At 44.2% G+C, this 13,953-nt stretch overlaps 1 protein-coding gene across 1 annotated transcript in view; it reads right to left on the minus strand.

Annotated features, from left to right (window-relative positions):
• The window catches only part of BMP7 (bone morphogenetic protein 7), a 43,739-nt gene extending 31,343 nt beyond the window's left edge, over positions 1-12,396 (minus strand). The window contains exon 1 of the mRNA XM_065850000.2: positions 11,868-12,396. Within this exon, the coding sequence (XP_065706072.1) occupies positions 11,868-12,381 (514 nt within the window). The 5' untranslated portion in view covers positions 12,382-12,396. The remainder of the gene's footprint in view (positions 1-11,867) is intronic.
• Positions 12,397-13,953: the final 1,557 nt, after the last annotated feature.

Raw genomic sequence — 13,953 nt, forward strand, 5'->3', positions numbered from 1 at the left:
GGGGAAATCCCTGCGGGAGCAGAGCTCGCCCTGCATCCTTACTGCTACAGCTATTGCAGGTTTTTCAGGTGTTCCATACCCGGGAGGTCCAGTGATACTAACACAGTTTATAAACCACGATTATTAGCTAGAAATACGGTGCTTGGAGAGATGGGAGGAAATATTTTGGAGAATAATCATTAGAGAACTTGAATTACTGCTTAAAAATACACTCCAGTGTGCCCTTCCTCATGAAAGTGGGAATTTGTGACCTGTTTCACATTTTTCCTTGAGATCATCATGTTTCCTCGGTGCTGCCAAGAGAGCTGAGATCCAGGGGCACTGAGCACAGTCCCCAGGGCTGGGGACAGCAGAGGAGCTCCTTGCCCAGAAATGATCCTCGCTGCCCTTTTCCCTGGGATGGCTCTTGCAGCTTATACATATGATCTTTTGCTTTCTAGGAATGTTTGCTGTGCATCACATTTATTGAGAAACAGGCAGGGGACTGCTTATTTTTTTAATAACTCGGTGTACGGGCCTGAGAACTGTCAATATGAAAGATCTGTAGGTTGATGATACCAACATATATTTCTGCTGGTAGATGTAAAATGCCAGTGTCTTAAAGCGACAGCAAATTTAAACTGTTATTCCAGAAATGTCCTCAGGAAGACATATATCTGCATGTATAAAGTGTGTGCATGCGTCTGTCCTCTTTATAATCTAAATGTGGGTGGCCCAAGTGTAACAGCATCTGAAGGTTAGGAGAAGATTTCTTTCCAGTTTAATTCCCACCCACAATTCCTATGATACAAGAGGAATTTTGTTGTTGTTTTGGTACAAGATAAGCCATGGGTGACACCAGGCCCCACATACCACCCTGCAGCTCGTGGACCACATGCCTGGATTCCCAACACGGAGCCTCTCGTGGTTGGGCCATCCCAGCCTCCTGAGCCAGCCCCTAACAACAGCATTTTCTGTTCTGTTTGGGCTTTTTGCGTGTCTTCAAGCGCAATTTTGCAATCGCAGTTCTGGGGTAAAAGCTGGGCTGTTGTAATACGCCCTCGCGTCCTCACATCGGTTTGGTATGAATGGAGGGAACGCAGTTCACATCCTGTTGCGTGCAATTGCTAAAAATAGCAGTTTGTTAAAAATGAGAGTACGGCATTTATGAAAGACTCTCCCAAGGAGCAAGAACACAGATCGTTCTTCTCCAGCTCGGGCTCTTGCCTGCAAGTCACTCATCTCTTGAGGGACTACAACTCCAATATGGGGAGGAAAGACTTTGGGCACGTTAGACACACTGACTTAGATTTTCCCCCTACTCTGTAACACGTGCAGTGAAACAGTTCTCATCTCACACTTGTGGACTAATGAGCAAAACGACAGTTACTGTTTTCTAAAAAAAATATTTGAGGTTTGCTTGAACGTGTTTCTGCATCATTCTGGATTCTTCCACGTATTTCTCTATTCCCTGCATCAGGTTGTAATGGAGCGTACCGGTCAGAGATTTCTGTGGATGTGGACTCTAAAATTGTTGTAATTTGATTATAATGCATGCCACCGAGTTGCAGGAATTATTATATTCAGTGGTCAAAGTTGTGTTCACACCAATAAGAGATGTTTTACACCACACATCTGATTTGCTGCTCCTTTCCACCTGTCTCAGAAGACAAATGATTCATCCCATAGTGCTGAAATATCTTCATCTTCTGATTTAGGCTCAGATTTAAAAGAATGGTTACTCAAAAGCTTCTTTTTGAGTTGAAAAGAAAGATCTTTTTCAGTTCTTCTGCAGTTTATTACAAGTATATTTGTGTAATTAAGGGGCCCAGTAGTGATGTTGTTAAAATACAAGTGGGCACATTTATTGTTTCCTCCAAAAGGAAACAACCAATCTCCAACAGTTCTGGTTTTTCCCTGCCTCAACTGAACATTCACTGTTTTATGTAGCTAGCAGATTGTGAGGCTAAAGTTACCTCTTTTTTTCTCTATTTCTTTTTGTTAAAAAGAAAAAAAAAATCCCCTTTTTTCTCTTAACAAATGCTGGATTTTTTAAGGATATGGTCAGAAAGGGGACCTTAAACTCAGCATGATGTTTATAGTGCCACACAAGCTTCAGGAAAAGTGATGTGCAGCACTCTTTATTAACATCTAAAAAGTCCCTGTGGGATTATAATGACTGCACAGTAATAAACAAATAAAAGTAGCAAGATTAAAATGTTCAGAATACTTTTTAGTGATAGAAGCACTGAGTTTTAACCTCGAGAAGCAGCTTGCTAGTACTGAGCATGTGGGTAGAACAGACACAATTAGGAACTGAATCCCATTAGTGGTGAATTATTATCATGCGTGGCATTATTGATACTTGGCTGACGTAAGTGAATTGTTAAAGTATCAATACAAAAGTATTTGAACAGTATTAAATTGTAAGCGGCAGAATTCAGAATTTCTAAATTACGGTAATCTCTAATATTCCATTTAAGAGAAAAACCTGGACTTGCTTTCCCTTGGGGTGCTGAAGGACTCACTGAAGTCTCTGGGCATCTCAGGCCCCGCCAGCCCTGCCCCTAATCCTGACTCTGTAAGGAATGGTCTCTCCGTTGGAATTATAACTCCCAACTACCGATGCTGTATTATTTTAGGAGCATTTTTAGTAGCTCTCCCAGGATTCTTCTGGTCTCTTTTAAGAAGCTTTACTGCCACTGTGCTGTGGGCAGAACAATGGGTAAAACCAGCGGACCCCGGCGGCTCCACCGGTGCCACCACCACAAGGTGACTGAAGGATTTGGCCCAGTGGCTCTAATTACCAACCCAAAGCTCGACCTGATTTACAGCCCCCAAAACGTGGTCCAGACACTGTGCCAGCTCCTCCGATGGTGTGACTTGTGGTGACTTCACCGCCGGGGTGGCCCCGTGCCAGGGCTGGGGACACTGCCCAGTGACACCAGTGGGTTTGCGGGCCGGTGGAACTGGGACCAGCACCGCGCTGGGAGGCTGCAACAGAACGAGAGGAAACGTTCTGCTCATTGTGCACAACAGAAAAAGCTTTTAAAAATGATGTCCTACGAGATTATCAGCCTGAGCAGCGCCACGGCGTTGCCTCCTCGTAAAGAACCTAAGAAGGCACTTGCTCGTTTTAATTGTTTTTTAAAGGGAAAGCGGTGCCTTCTCTCTCCCCCTCCCTTCTTTCTCTCCCTCCCTTCTTTTGTTTTTTAAAGGAAGGTAGCTTTTAAGAGCTTGCCATGAAGATCTAAGTTAAAGGATTTTCTCTACTACAAAGCCTGCATAATTTCCCAGGCCAGGTGGACCCGACAGCACTGACTGCATGCTGAAAAATCTCATCCCCACCCTTCAGGCGCTTTAATTGTAAGCCTTTCCAGATACACTGGATAAACACTGTCAAAACGAACCTGAAAGGGTTGTTGTTGTTGGTTTAGCCCTTAAATAATTATGAGTTTGTCTGTCTAATTACAACATAATCTTGTTTAAACTCAGACAGCTATTTGCAGTATCTTTTAAATGAGGCAGAAGCAGAAACAGTGAAAAGCTGAAAATTTCCAATTCTTCTACTTTCAGGCAAGGAAAAAAAATCTTCTTACTCCTGTAAAACTTAATTCAAGCTGACAACAAAAGAGTCCAACTTGGAAGCCACTGTGGTAGGATAAAGACGACAAAGAAAGAGCGTGTGACCGCCGAGATGCAACAGAAACTTAATACTCTACGGATAAAATTTTTCAAACAGTTTAGAAATAGTTTAAGGTAATTTACGGGAAGCCTTGAGTGACAAAGCACATTACTTGAAGTGCCTTTCCCTCACTAGGCACTTTCTAAATTCTTTCTCTTTCATTTCTTTACTCTCAGGAGACTTTTAAATCCAGTGAACCAAAACACCACTGTGTTTGTTGGTGCAGCGCGGGGCTGGCACAGATGGCAGACGCTGCACCTGTTCCAATAAAACAGGAGAACTGAGAGATAAACCATAGCACTCATTAAGAGGAATCCACTGAAACATGAGCAATTTGTATTTTGAACATCTTCCAGGAATAAAAGGAGAAATACATAAACAGGCCTTGTTTTCACCATCATCAGTTTAAAATAAATTCATGTAAAGGGAATTTCACAGTTTTTTCATGTACAAAGAGAGTACATACCACTAAAGAAACTATGATTATGCTTTGATTTATTGAAGAAAGCAAATGATTTTATCTAGCTACCCCTATTCTTTTAAAGAAAAAATGTGTTGGCAGTTTTAATTGAATCAGTTAATCCCTCCATTCCTTAGTTGTGGCAGCTTCTTCTACTTTTACATTTTCTCATGCTGAGTAACAGCACATTCTTACAATCTGTTTCATAGTGATCAGAATAGCAACATAAACAAAAGTCCTTCTGCATATCTATTAACAAATAACTAAAATTGTGCAAGGTGGGGGAACCACAGAACTGTTTGGATAGTTAGGAACAAAATTCACTGCAAAACAGTTTTTTCTGTGCAGAAGGAATATGCTGTGTAATATAAAGGAGAAGAAACATTAAATAACAGCTACTCAAAGGATAAATTTTGCCCAACATTCGCCTTGATCATCAGTGGTTGGGCTGCTCAATATCCCACGTATCTCCCTCTATTTCTCTCACACATACACACACAAGCATTAATACAAAACGTCATGAAAATTCCTCAGTATCATTTAATGTTGGCCGCCCTGCACTGTAAAGTCATTTATATAAAACTGTGGTTGGCAGCTCTCACTCTTCCATGGGAACAAATTAACATTGGCATTCCAAACACAGGAAAGTAAGGAAATTAGAAACACCGTTTATATTTGGCCAGTGCTTTGAAATACTGTACCATGCTACTGATGTCAATTAATGAAAAGCAGAATTTTGCGGAGAGGGTCTGGTTTTGAAACACATTAACACACGTTAAACATGTTTGCACAGGAACTGGATTGTAAGTATCTTGGTTCCAAAACAATAAAGCAATTACACTAAAACTTGTAGTCTCAAAGTTGCCATTAATTCAATCCATTCAATCTGGATCACTAAAGGATTTTCACTGAGTTCAAGATGTAGTCGACACAAACGTTTAAAAGAACGGGCAAGGCATGGTATTGTGGGGCAACCCAAGATCCTCTCAGATTACCTGCTGTAAAACAGGTAAATTTATCTATAAAAAATAGAATTGTATAACATATACCCCAAAAAACGGAGTATTGTCAAAGTTTGTAGCTTTCATCAACAAAATAAGGATTTCCCAAAGAGGTGTTAGAATTAGGATCAGTTCAAACTTTGCTACCTGCAACCTTTTTCTTAGCAAAGATGTTTACTGACAAAATCTTAAAACGCTTCTGGTTTTCACATGTACACAAAAAAAAGGTAGATGGCAGTTTATCTCCTGGCACAAGGCCACTGACTTCAGTGGAATTGCTCCAGCACGGAATTTGGCCCGGCAGCCTTTACAACACACTGTTTATTTGTACTGTGATTCAGATATTTTGATACCAGGAATCTTCCATCACTGAAGTTTCTCCGTACGAAATATGTCTTGTATTAAGAAATATCAGTTTCCCATTTTTGTTAAACGTTATTTGTTACATTCTGTTGGTTGCAAAGATGGGAATTCAGCTGTAGTTCAGCAACAGGGATTGGGCTAATAATGATAAGCAGTGACTAATAGGAGCTAGTTCGTGTTCTGATTTTTTGCAGCAAAGGAAGCCTCCCTCCAAAACAATTTCAAGATTAGGAGAGAAAACTGTTTGAAGCTCTAGCAGAAACTACTGCAGGCTCGTTATTTCAACACAGGGGCATTTCTTTGGCCCAATTCCGTTCTCTATTGTGCTAGTGCAAATCAACAGAGAGTTTATGGGAATTACTTTGGACATACAGTTCGTATAAATGAGACCATAGGGGCAGCTTCAGTAGAAATTTGACAATTTACACCAATGAAGACCTAGCCAAGAATTTTCTCTTGGGTTTCCATTTCCAAACATATGCATGTGCAGAACTTTATCCATGTGATTAGTCCTCGGGAGCAGTCCCATTTACTTCAAACAGTTGTAGACTGAAAATCTTCATCCTGCTACTAATTTAAACAGTTCGCTCATTTCTTTAGAAGTCCCTTCCCTTTCAAAAAGAAATGCACACATATAACAGCATGTTTTATTTTTATATATGTTAAAATATATATAGAGTAAATTCAAGCCAGTACTTTGATGCAGGCCCCAGAGAGGAGGACTGTACCTGTGGAAAGAGCTTAAAATATCGTGGTTTCTTCATTTTGTGTATCAACAGGTAGGCTCTTTATCTGGCACGCTATCAAAATTTGCTTACTGGTGTTCTTGTTCAGATGAATTCAACCATCACTGCAACTTCTCACTGGTATTCACGCAGTGAGAACAATTTAGAGGCATAAAACTAAAAGGGTTATCATTTTAACCGCAAATTAACAGTTTCCATATAAATATTAGCATTTCCTCACTTGGTTCAAGGATAGAAGCCATAATGGCACCAACAGTATATTTGATTTAAACTAATTAAAAACAGAGGCTCTTGCAATTTAATATATTGATTTTACCAGTGGGACTTAAATCTTTTATAATAAGTGTACACAGCTGCACCACTCACCCACCGCCACTTTTAAACCTAATCCCTGCATTCCTCCTGACAATAACATGACAGGATCCACACATCCCAGTATTAGCCTTAACCCCGGTGACACTGCCAGAATGTATTAAACTAAAACATCGCAGTGTTCTATTTAAAAGGAGCCTGTCAACAGCTCCGACCAGCCTTTTAATAGTTATAATCTTTTTTTTTTTTTTAATTAATGTTTCCAACCACTTGGGGAACCTTCTCTCACACATCTTGCCCCCCACCACACACAAATGCATTTTGAGCTTATTTACAGAGGAAAAACTAATGCCTGGTGTCACGCTGCCTGCCCAGAGGCCATTAAATCTCCTTTGCAAAAGGGGGACGGGGGGACACAGCAGCCGAGCGCGGGTGGGTGCAGGTCCTGCACGCTTCACTTGTGCCCAGCTCCTGCGACGAGCATCACAAGATCTGGCCATCAAGCCTTGTTCTCCTTCAAAGCACTTCACAAGCCGCTGTGTTCTGGTTTTTAAACTACAGTTCCCGGAGGGGGCTTCACCTCCCCAGGACAGCCTGTGTGGGAACGGAGGAAACACCAAAAACCTGGTTTCTGGGAGAAACCCGCTGCCAGGGCGCGCGAGGGGACGGGGACAATTTCCGCATCCCTTTCCCCTGCGTGAGGACGTGTGCCCTCGGCCCACTGCTCCGTTCTCTGCTACCACCGCACCCGTACGGCGGGGGTAAATAGTTCCTGTTCTGTTTCTGCCATTTTGCATCTGAAAATCAGAAAACAAATGAGTTTCTCTCTAGAATAGGTCCGTACGTTGAAAGAACATCTGCCGGTTACTGGCTGCACGGTCAGTGTGCTTTATACCTTTAGTTTGCTGCAAGCCTTCTACCTTGGCTGATTCTATACCACTAAGTGTTGCATATATCCATACTGTCCCGAACAATCACAGGAGGTACCTGTTCAGGCTTGAGAGCTCCTAACAGTGCTAGGTGGAGGGGAAAAAACAAAAAAGAAGCTGAGGGCTTGGCCTAATGTATGGACAAACCATGTGATCGTGACCAGGCATCCAGGGCTAACATTTAATCTGCTTTGTTTCAAGTGGGAAATATGTGAAGATCAAATAAGTTCAAATCCAGGTCAAATATCCTTGCAAATCTTTGATTTATATAAGCAGGAAAATGAGGTTTAAAAGAAGTGATTATGAAAGGGTTACTAAAAACACAGCTGTACGCGCACTCTTATATCTGAGGCTCTCCAAAGAAAAACTGTGTGACATCTATATTAACCTTTGGCTGTACACCAATGACGGCCTGTAGTGAGCTGGAATGCAAGGCAGCCCCTTCCAAATTTTAACACAAGCCAGGTTACAGCTGCAAATGCCTGCAGCCCGTGCTCACTTTATAAAGTATTCCCCGAAGGAAATTTTTTAACTGTTATAGAATCTTTTTCTAATACCCTACAGTGTTAAAGCCTGTTATTAAAGGGCAAAGAGATGGTTCTCCATGCCAAACACTTGTCAACAAAAAGGATAGCCAGATGGTATGAAATAGAAGGAAACTTGGGGGCTCTTCAGCTTCTTGATATACATTAACAAAAGCCACTTTCATGTGCTCCTTCCAAGGATGACTAATTTCCCCCCCTCCTTATTTTTTGCCAGTATTAAACAATGTTGTTCATTTTATAATCAATCACGAGACAAATTAACAAATTGCATATCACTTGTGCCGACTCCTTTAAAAATATTCTAAGCAAGTCTGTTTACCAAGGCGAGATCACCCACATAAGCACAACCCAATTATTTTTAGAAGAGAGGGTCTAAGTAATCTAGAGGATGTTTACTCCACAGTTGCTGTTTATAAACTTGAAATTAAACTCGTGCAAACAATGCTTTGCGTTTTTTCAGCTCCTAAAAGGGATCAGTTTGTAAACTGTACTTGGACAGGATCTGAAACCAAATTCCAAATACTGAAATCATAGTAATAAATTTTATAAAATTAGCCAGTAATTAACTGACTTAGACCACTGTGGCTAAACTCTCTTTTCATTTACATGGAACTTCATTCTTGACACAAATCCATTCCCCATCCATCTTAGCACAGGTGTAAGCGAAGAGAAAATGTAGCCTGTGAATTAACTGGTTATAAATCTAAATCTAATTAATTGTCAAGATTTTACAGTAACATTACATGCTTAGTACAAAGCTCCCTGCAACATAACCCTGAAATGGTGCACCTGTATTCTGGTTCCTCCCTACCAATATCCAGTATAAATCCCCTGGAAAAAATAAACACAGTATCTCCATAGAAATCAGCTGGGGAGGGCTGCTGTTTGATTTGGTTTTGTTCTTTAATATATAGCCCAGTAAATCTTGCAATGTAACTCTTTAATTTTTTAAAATATTTTTTACTCTAAAGTTGTACAACCAGATTCTTGAAGAATATGAGCAAAGTAAAAAAAAAGTGGGTTTGTAGATTAGCATTTGGAAGCTTGGAATAGCATGTTTTATTTATTGAAATTTGAAAGTAGTGTTTCTTTACTCACTTTTACTTCCTCCATTCTAAGACGAACCTGTATTATGTGGTGACACTTCCTCATTGTGATGGCTCTAGCATAGTAATAAAAGCCTACCTGTGAAATGCAATGCTCGCAGAGTATCTCTTACAAAACTAGGACACAGTTTACTCCAGTCTGCATTTAGCAATTCAGCTCCGCTTTAAAAGGGATCATTGTCAAAAGTCTCCAGAAAAATATCAGTTCTACAATGGATCTTCTAATTTTCCCTGAATGTCATAGAAAACTGTACATACCAAAGCAGGTGTTGTATCTGACTATATACGGGAGTGAGTGGCTGGTCTAATTCATTAAATGTCCATAAACAAGCCTGTCTTTGTCCTATGAAGATGAAAGACCGATGACTATAATGGGATGAAAGGTGTGCACAGTGATGAAGAAAGCTATTATAGATCTATGTCCTTTTTAAACTCGTCCTGGCATGCACTGTTGACAAGGGAACAAAACAGTACAGATAAACCTCTGAAATGTGCCCTGCTGCTAATAATTCCACCTGTCCTTCTTAAAACGATTGGATTTTGCCTGCGCTCTTACTACTCACTGACCACACTGACAGCAATTAAATAAAATGATAATTAAGTATTTCGCATAAAGAACACTTGTGGATTTCTAAACCAACTACAAAACCCAGCAGGTCAAAATGAATTAATATATCCACTATAGTCATCGCATAGCAGTGGGATGCTGATTATCGATTATGGAGTTTACACAGGTAAAACCTGCTCTACAAAAAGTTCTCGGGTAGAAACAGACATATCCATAATGTCATGTGTATTTCACAGTTTATGGATTGATTTCACTCCTTTGTACTCAAAATAATCAGGAACCTGAACATAATTCTTTTCATGTACAACGTCCATGGGCTGCAAAGGTGACTTTTCCTTCCATGGGAAGTGCAGGACGGGAGCGCTGCAGCTTCACTGCTGAAAGCCACGCAGCAAACAGAGCCGAGGAGCAGAGCTGCTTCCCCAGAGCTAAACTCCCTCCCATTAGGTACTTACATGTTTGGTAAAGGTTCTCTCTCTACCCAAATGGAAACAGAAGTGTGAATTTCACTATCGTTATTTCAACATCCTTTGTCTTGTGTTCGGGACTCTCCCTGCACTCTGGTTGTACACGGTGTAGGACCCAAGAACCACAGAGAACAGTGTTAGCAAGATCACTCTTATCTCTGAAGTCAAATATTTGACCACCATTGGTACTTCTGGCTGCTCAAATATTTGATTTTAAATGTATCATTTGCTGATCAGCTTAAGTACCTAGCAGCGATTAGACAAACACTGTAATTCCAAATGGAAAGCACCAGCGCTCTCGAAGAGCGCAGCCCCCAGGCCAGATGTAATTCAGAGCTTCCCACTGTGAAGCTGATGGTAGTTAATAAGGAGGTGCAGCTCATACAAACTGGAGATCTCCCACGGCGTCCCGTGTCTCCCTATCGTGCAAGAGTTGTGCCGGCATGGCTACCGCGTCTAATAATTATTAACGTGTGTCACAGAGCCTTTACAGCTACTGATCTTTTTCAGTTAGTTAAAGCGCGCTGGGATTAGAGATGTGGTGATTTAGGTGGTGATTTAATCTTTGTTGCCTCTGAAGCTCCAGACAGTGCAAGTGTCCAGAACAGTGACATCCATAAAGGTGTTAATGGATTTACTGGCGATGGGGGTGTCTGTAATCCCTGGCCAGTTACGTGCCAGAGGTGGGCTCCTCTTGATCTCTGCATGTCCCTTTGTTTGGGACAAAGTTTGAGTTGATCTTGTTTTGGAAATACTATTCAGATTCTGTCTTGAACTTGCAGGCACCCAATGTGTACGTGTGGTGGTTTCAGAGCTGCACATGATGAGGTCTAAAAATGGATAGAGTGAACCAGGTCTATAATTATATATTTAAAATAGAACGCTCATCCCGACAAGGTTTTACTCAAATCCGGCCAAGTCAGTCTGCACGGGTGTGCAGTCTACAGCAAGCAAACAGAACTCAGATTGGGCCGTGGCATCCAATTAGAGAGGCCTAGTGAGCCGCACACAAAGCATGCCAACTTTTGTATCATTTGCATAAACCCATCCACATGTGCTTGTGAAAAGAGGCAAGTTAGTTGCAGAAACTGGGGTCAACAGAAGAAGCTGCAGGGGTAAATAAGGATTTACTGTGGAATCCCTCCCAAACCATTAGGAAAACGCGTGAGCAGCTCGGCCCCTCCGGAATCATCCATCTCGGCAGCCCTGGTAGCTCTGCATCCTGCACGAGCGCCGGCCCGGCCTGTGGTCCTGCCTGGGTTTTGTGTCTTCCTTGGCGGTGCAGGATGCAGAACAGACCTGCTAATCGTCCCGTTCAACTCCTACCTGCAAATCCAATTTGTGAGGTGCGGCAAGTAACTATCAAAGGGAGAAGATGACTTAGCGTGTCAGGGTGAACGTGGCAAGAGTTGTGGCTGTCCAAATGCTGCGATAGAAAGTCAGAGCCCTGTCCAGATTGCTGCCATTTAATTACTGCCTTGCAAAGCAGCCGCCTTTCCAAGGGCCGCTACCTGCCCTTCCTCGCCCAAGTGGGCTGCCAACCATCCGACCCGCTGCGGAAACAGCTCCGTACCGGGGCCACCTGCGCCACCAGTCCCTGCCCTCCCGTTGGTGGCCAGGACCCTGCTGCAGCCTCCCCCTGGCACAGTCCCCTGCCCAGTCATCCCAGCTCCAGCCCCGCAGCCTCGCCGATGGCGGGCACTCACCCAAGTTGACGAAGCTCATGACCATGTCAGCTTCGGTGAGGAAGTTGCTATCCTGCAGGCTGGCCAGGGGTGGCCCCTGGGTGCTGAAGATGGGCTTGTAGGGGTAGGAGAAGCCCTCGCCCCCCTCAGCAGCGGCCCCCGCCGCCCCCTCCTCCACGGACATGGCATTGTAAAGGTCCAGCATGAACATGGGGGCCGAGTTGTGCTTGCCGTGGAGGTGGGGCCGCGGGCGGTGCGGCAGGCCGAGGATGGAGAGGATCTCCCGCTGCATCTCGCGGCGCTCGGGGCCGCGCAGCCGCCGGTGGATGAAGCTGGAGTGCACCTCGTTGTCCACCGTGAAGTCGGCGAGGACGCAGCGCAGCCAGAGGGCGGGGGCGGCGGCGCCCAGCACCAGGAGCCAGGAGGCGGGCTGCCCGCGCCCCGCCGCCGGCATCGCGGCGCGGCGGCGGCGGCTGCGGAGGGGCGGCGCGGGGGGCGCGGGGCTGCCCCGCCGCGGGACGCGCCCCAGCAGCATGCGCGGAGCGGCGCGGAGGGACGGCGCGGCCCCGCGCTCACTGCGCCGGCCGGCAGCCCCCGCGGAGGCGCCGCAGCCCGCTCATGGCCCGGCGGGGGCTGCGCGGCGGCCCCGGCCCATGGACGGAGCGCAGGCGGCGGCGGCCCGAGGCGCTGCTTCCCCCGGCGGCGGGAGCGGAGCGCTGTGCCCGCGCCCCGCACGCCGCGGCGGAGCCGTGTGAGCAGTGCTGCTCGGCGGAGAGGCAGCGGGAGGTTGTGTCTGGTGGGAGGAGCAGGCTGGAAAACCCAAGCGCTCTCGCTCGCCCGCTCCAAACCGCTTGGGAGAGAAAAATCCGTGTGAGCGCCTAGAGGAGGAACATCTGATCAGGTTGCTTTTCAGGATGTTTGTGGAGGCTGCTGGCTCGGGGGAGAGGGTGAGCCGGTCCCAAGTGCTTAAATTAACGTGGACGTAATTAAGGAGAAGACACCCCAGGAGGCAGGGTGGTTTATGTAGAAGGAAAGGGCCCAAACTCGCGGAAAATTTATAGATGCAAGTACATCGTCTGTCTGCACAAACATGCATACACAGGCGTGCTTTTTCCTTCTCGTCCACCCCTTTGTTGCTTTTTTTTTAAGCAGCACATCTGGGAAGAGACTGTCCAGGACAAACCCAGCAGCACTACATGATTTAAAATGTGATGATGCTATATTCACGCACGTAGACATGCACGTCTGTGTGCACAGAGCCCCAGGTCACTTTTTCCAACCAGCAGCGGGGAGAGTTAATGGAGAAGCATTAAAAATCCGAGGGGGGGAGTGAGCATAGAAGAGTCATAAAACCAGCAAAGTTTACTTGGATCAGAACCATCAACCTGTGCACACAGGTGGTTTATGCCATTCCATTATCCCGCTTTCTCACCTTCCCTTTTCTTTCTGCTGTCTGGCACACGCCTTTGTGGAATACCGTCTGGAGACGGATTGTCAGCTTTTTAAAGCAGCAACTCTCTTTTATTTTTTTTTAAGCTCTGTGGGTGTAACATCCACAGTAATGGAGCCCCAGTCCTGATTAGTTCAGGTAGATGTCTACTGCAACAGTAAATAATAATAGTCTTGGATAACAAATGTAAACTGCTGCTTCCCAAATCCTACTTGTAAAGCAAGGGGGAGGCAGGGTGGAAGGGTTTATCTGGGTCACTGAATCCAGCCTGAGGTAATTTCGGAAACCACATATATGTGTGTGTATATATATACATATATATACGTGTACACTAAGTTTGTGCTGACATTAAGATTCATTCCTTAGGCAAAGGAGGAAGAATAGGGGCAGGGGAAAAAGAAGGTCAGCGTTGGTTTTTTTGATCGATTGTTCATCTGATGTTTTCAGACAAGCAATATCCAGTAGTAGCCAACACCAGATCCTGCATCTGTTCTGGAAAATAATATTAAGCATTTCTTCTAGCTCCTTAATATCCTTATGTGAACAGCAGGTAACTAGTAAAAAAATCTGCATGGGAAACATGTTGAGTGATTTAGCGTGTTTGTATGCATGCATGTGCACCTCTTAATAACAGGGAAACTGAGGCATGACATTGAA

Source organism: Patagioenas fasciata, chromosome 16 (genome assembly GCF_037038585.1).
Source record: "Patagioenas fasciata isolate bPatFas1 chromosome 16, bPatFas1.hap1, whole genome shotgun sequence".
NCBI classification, from domain to species: domain Eukaryota; kingdom Metazoa; phylum Chordata; class Aves; order Columbiformes; family Columbidae; genus Patagioenas; species Patagioenas fasciata.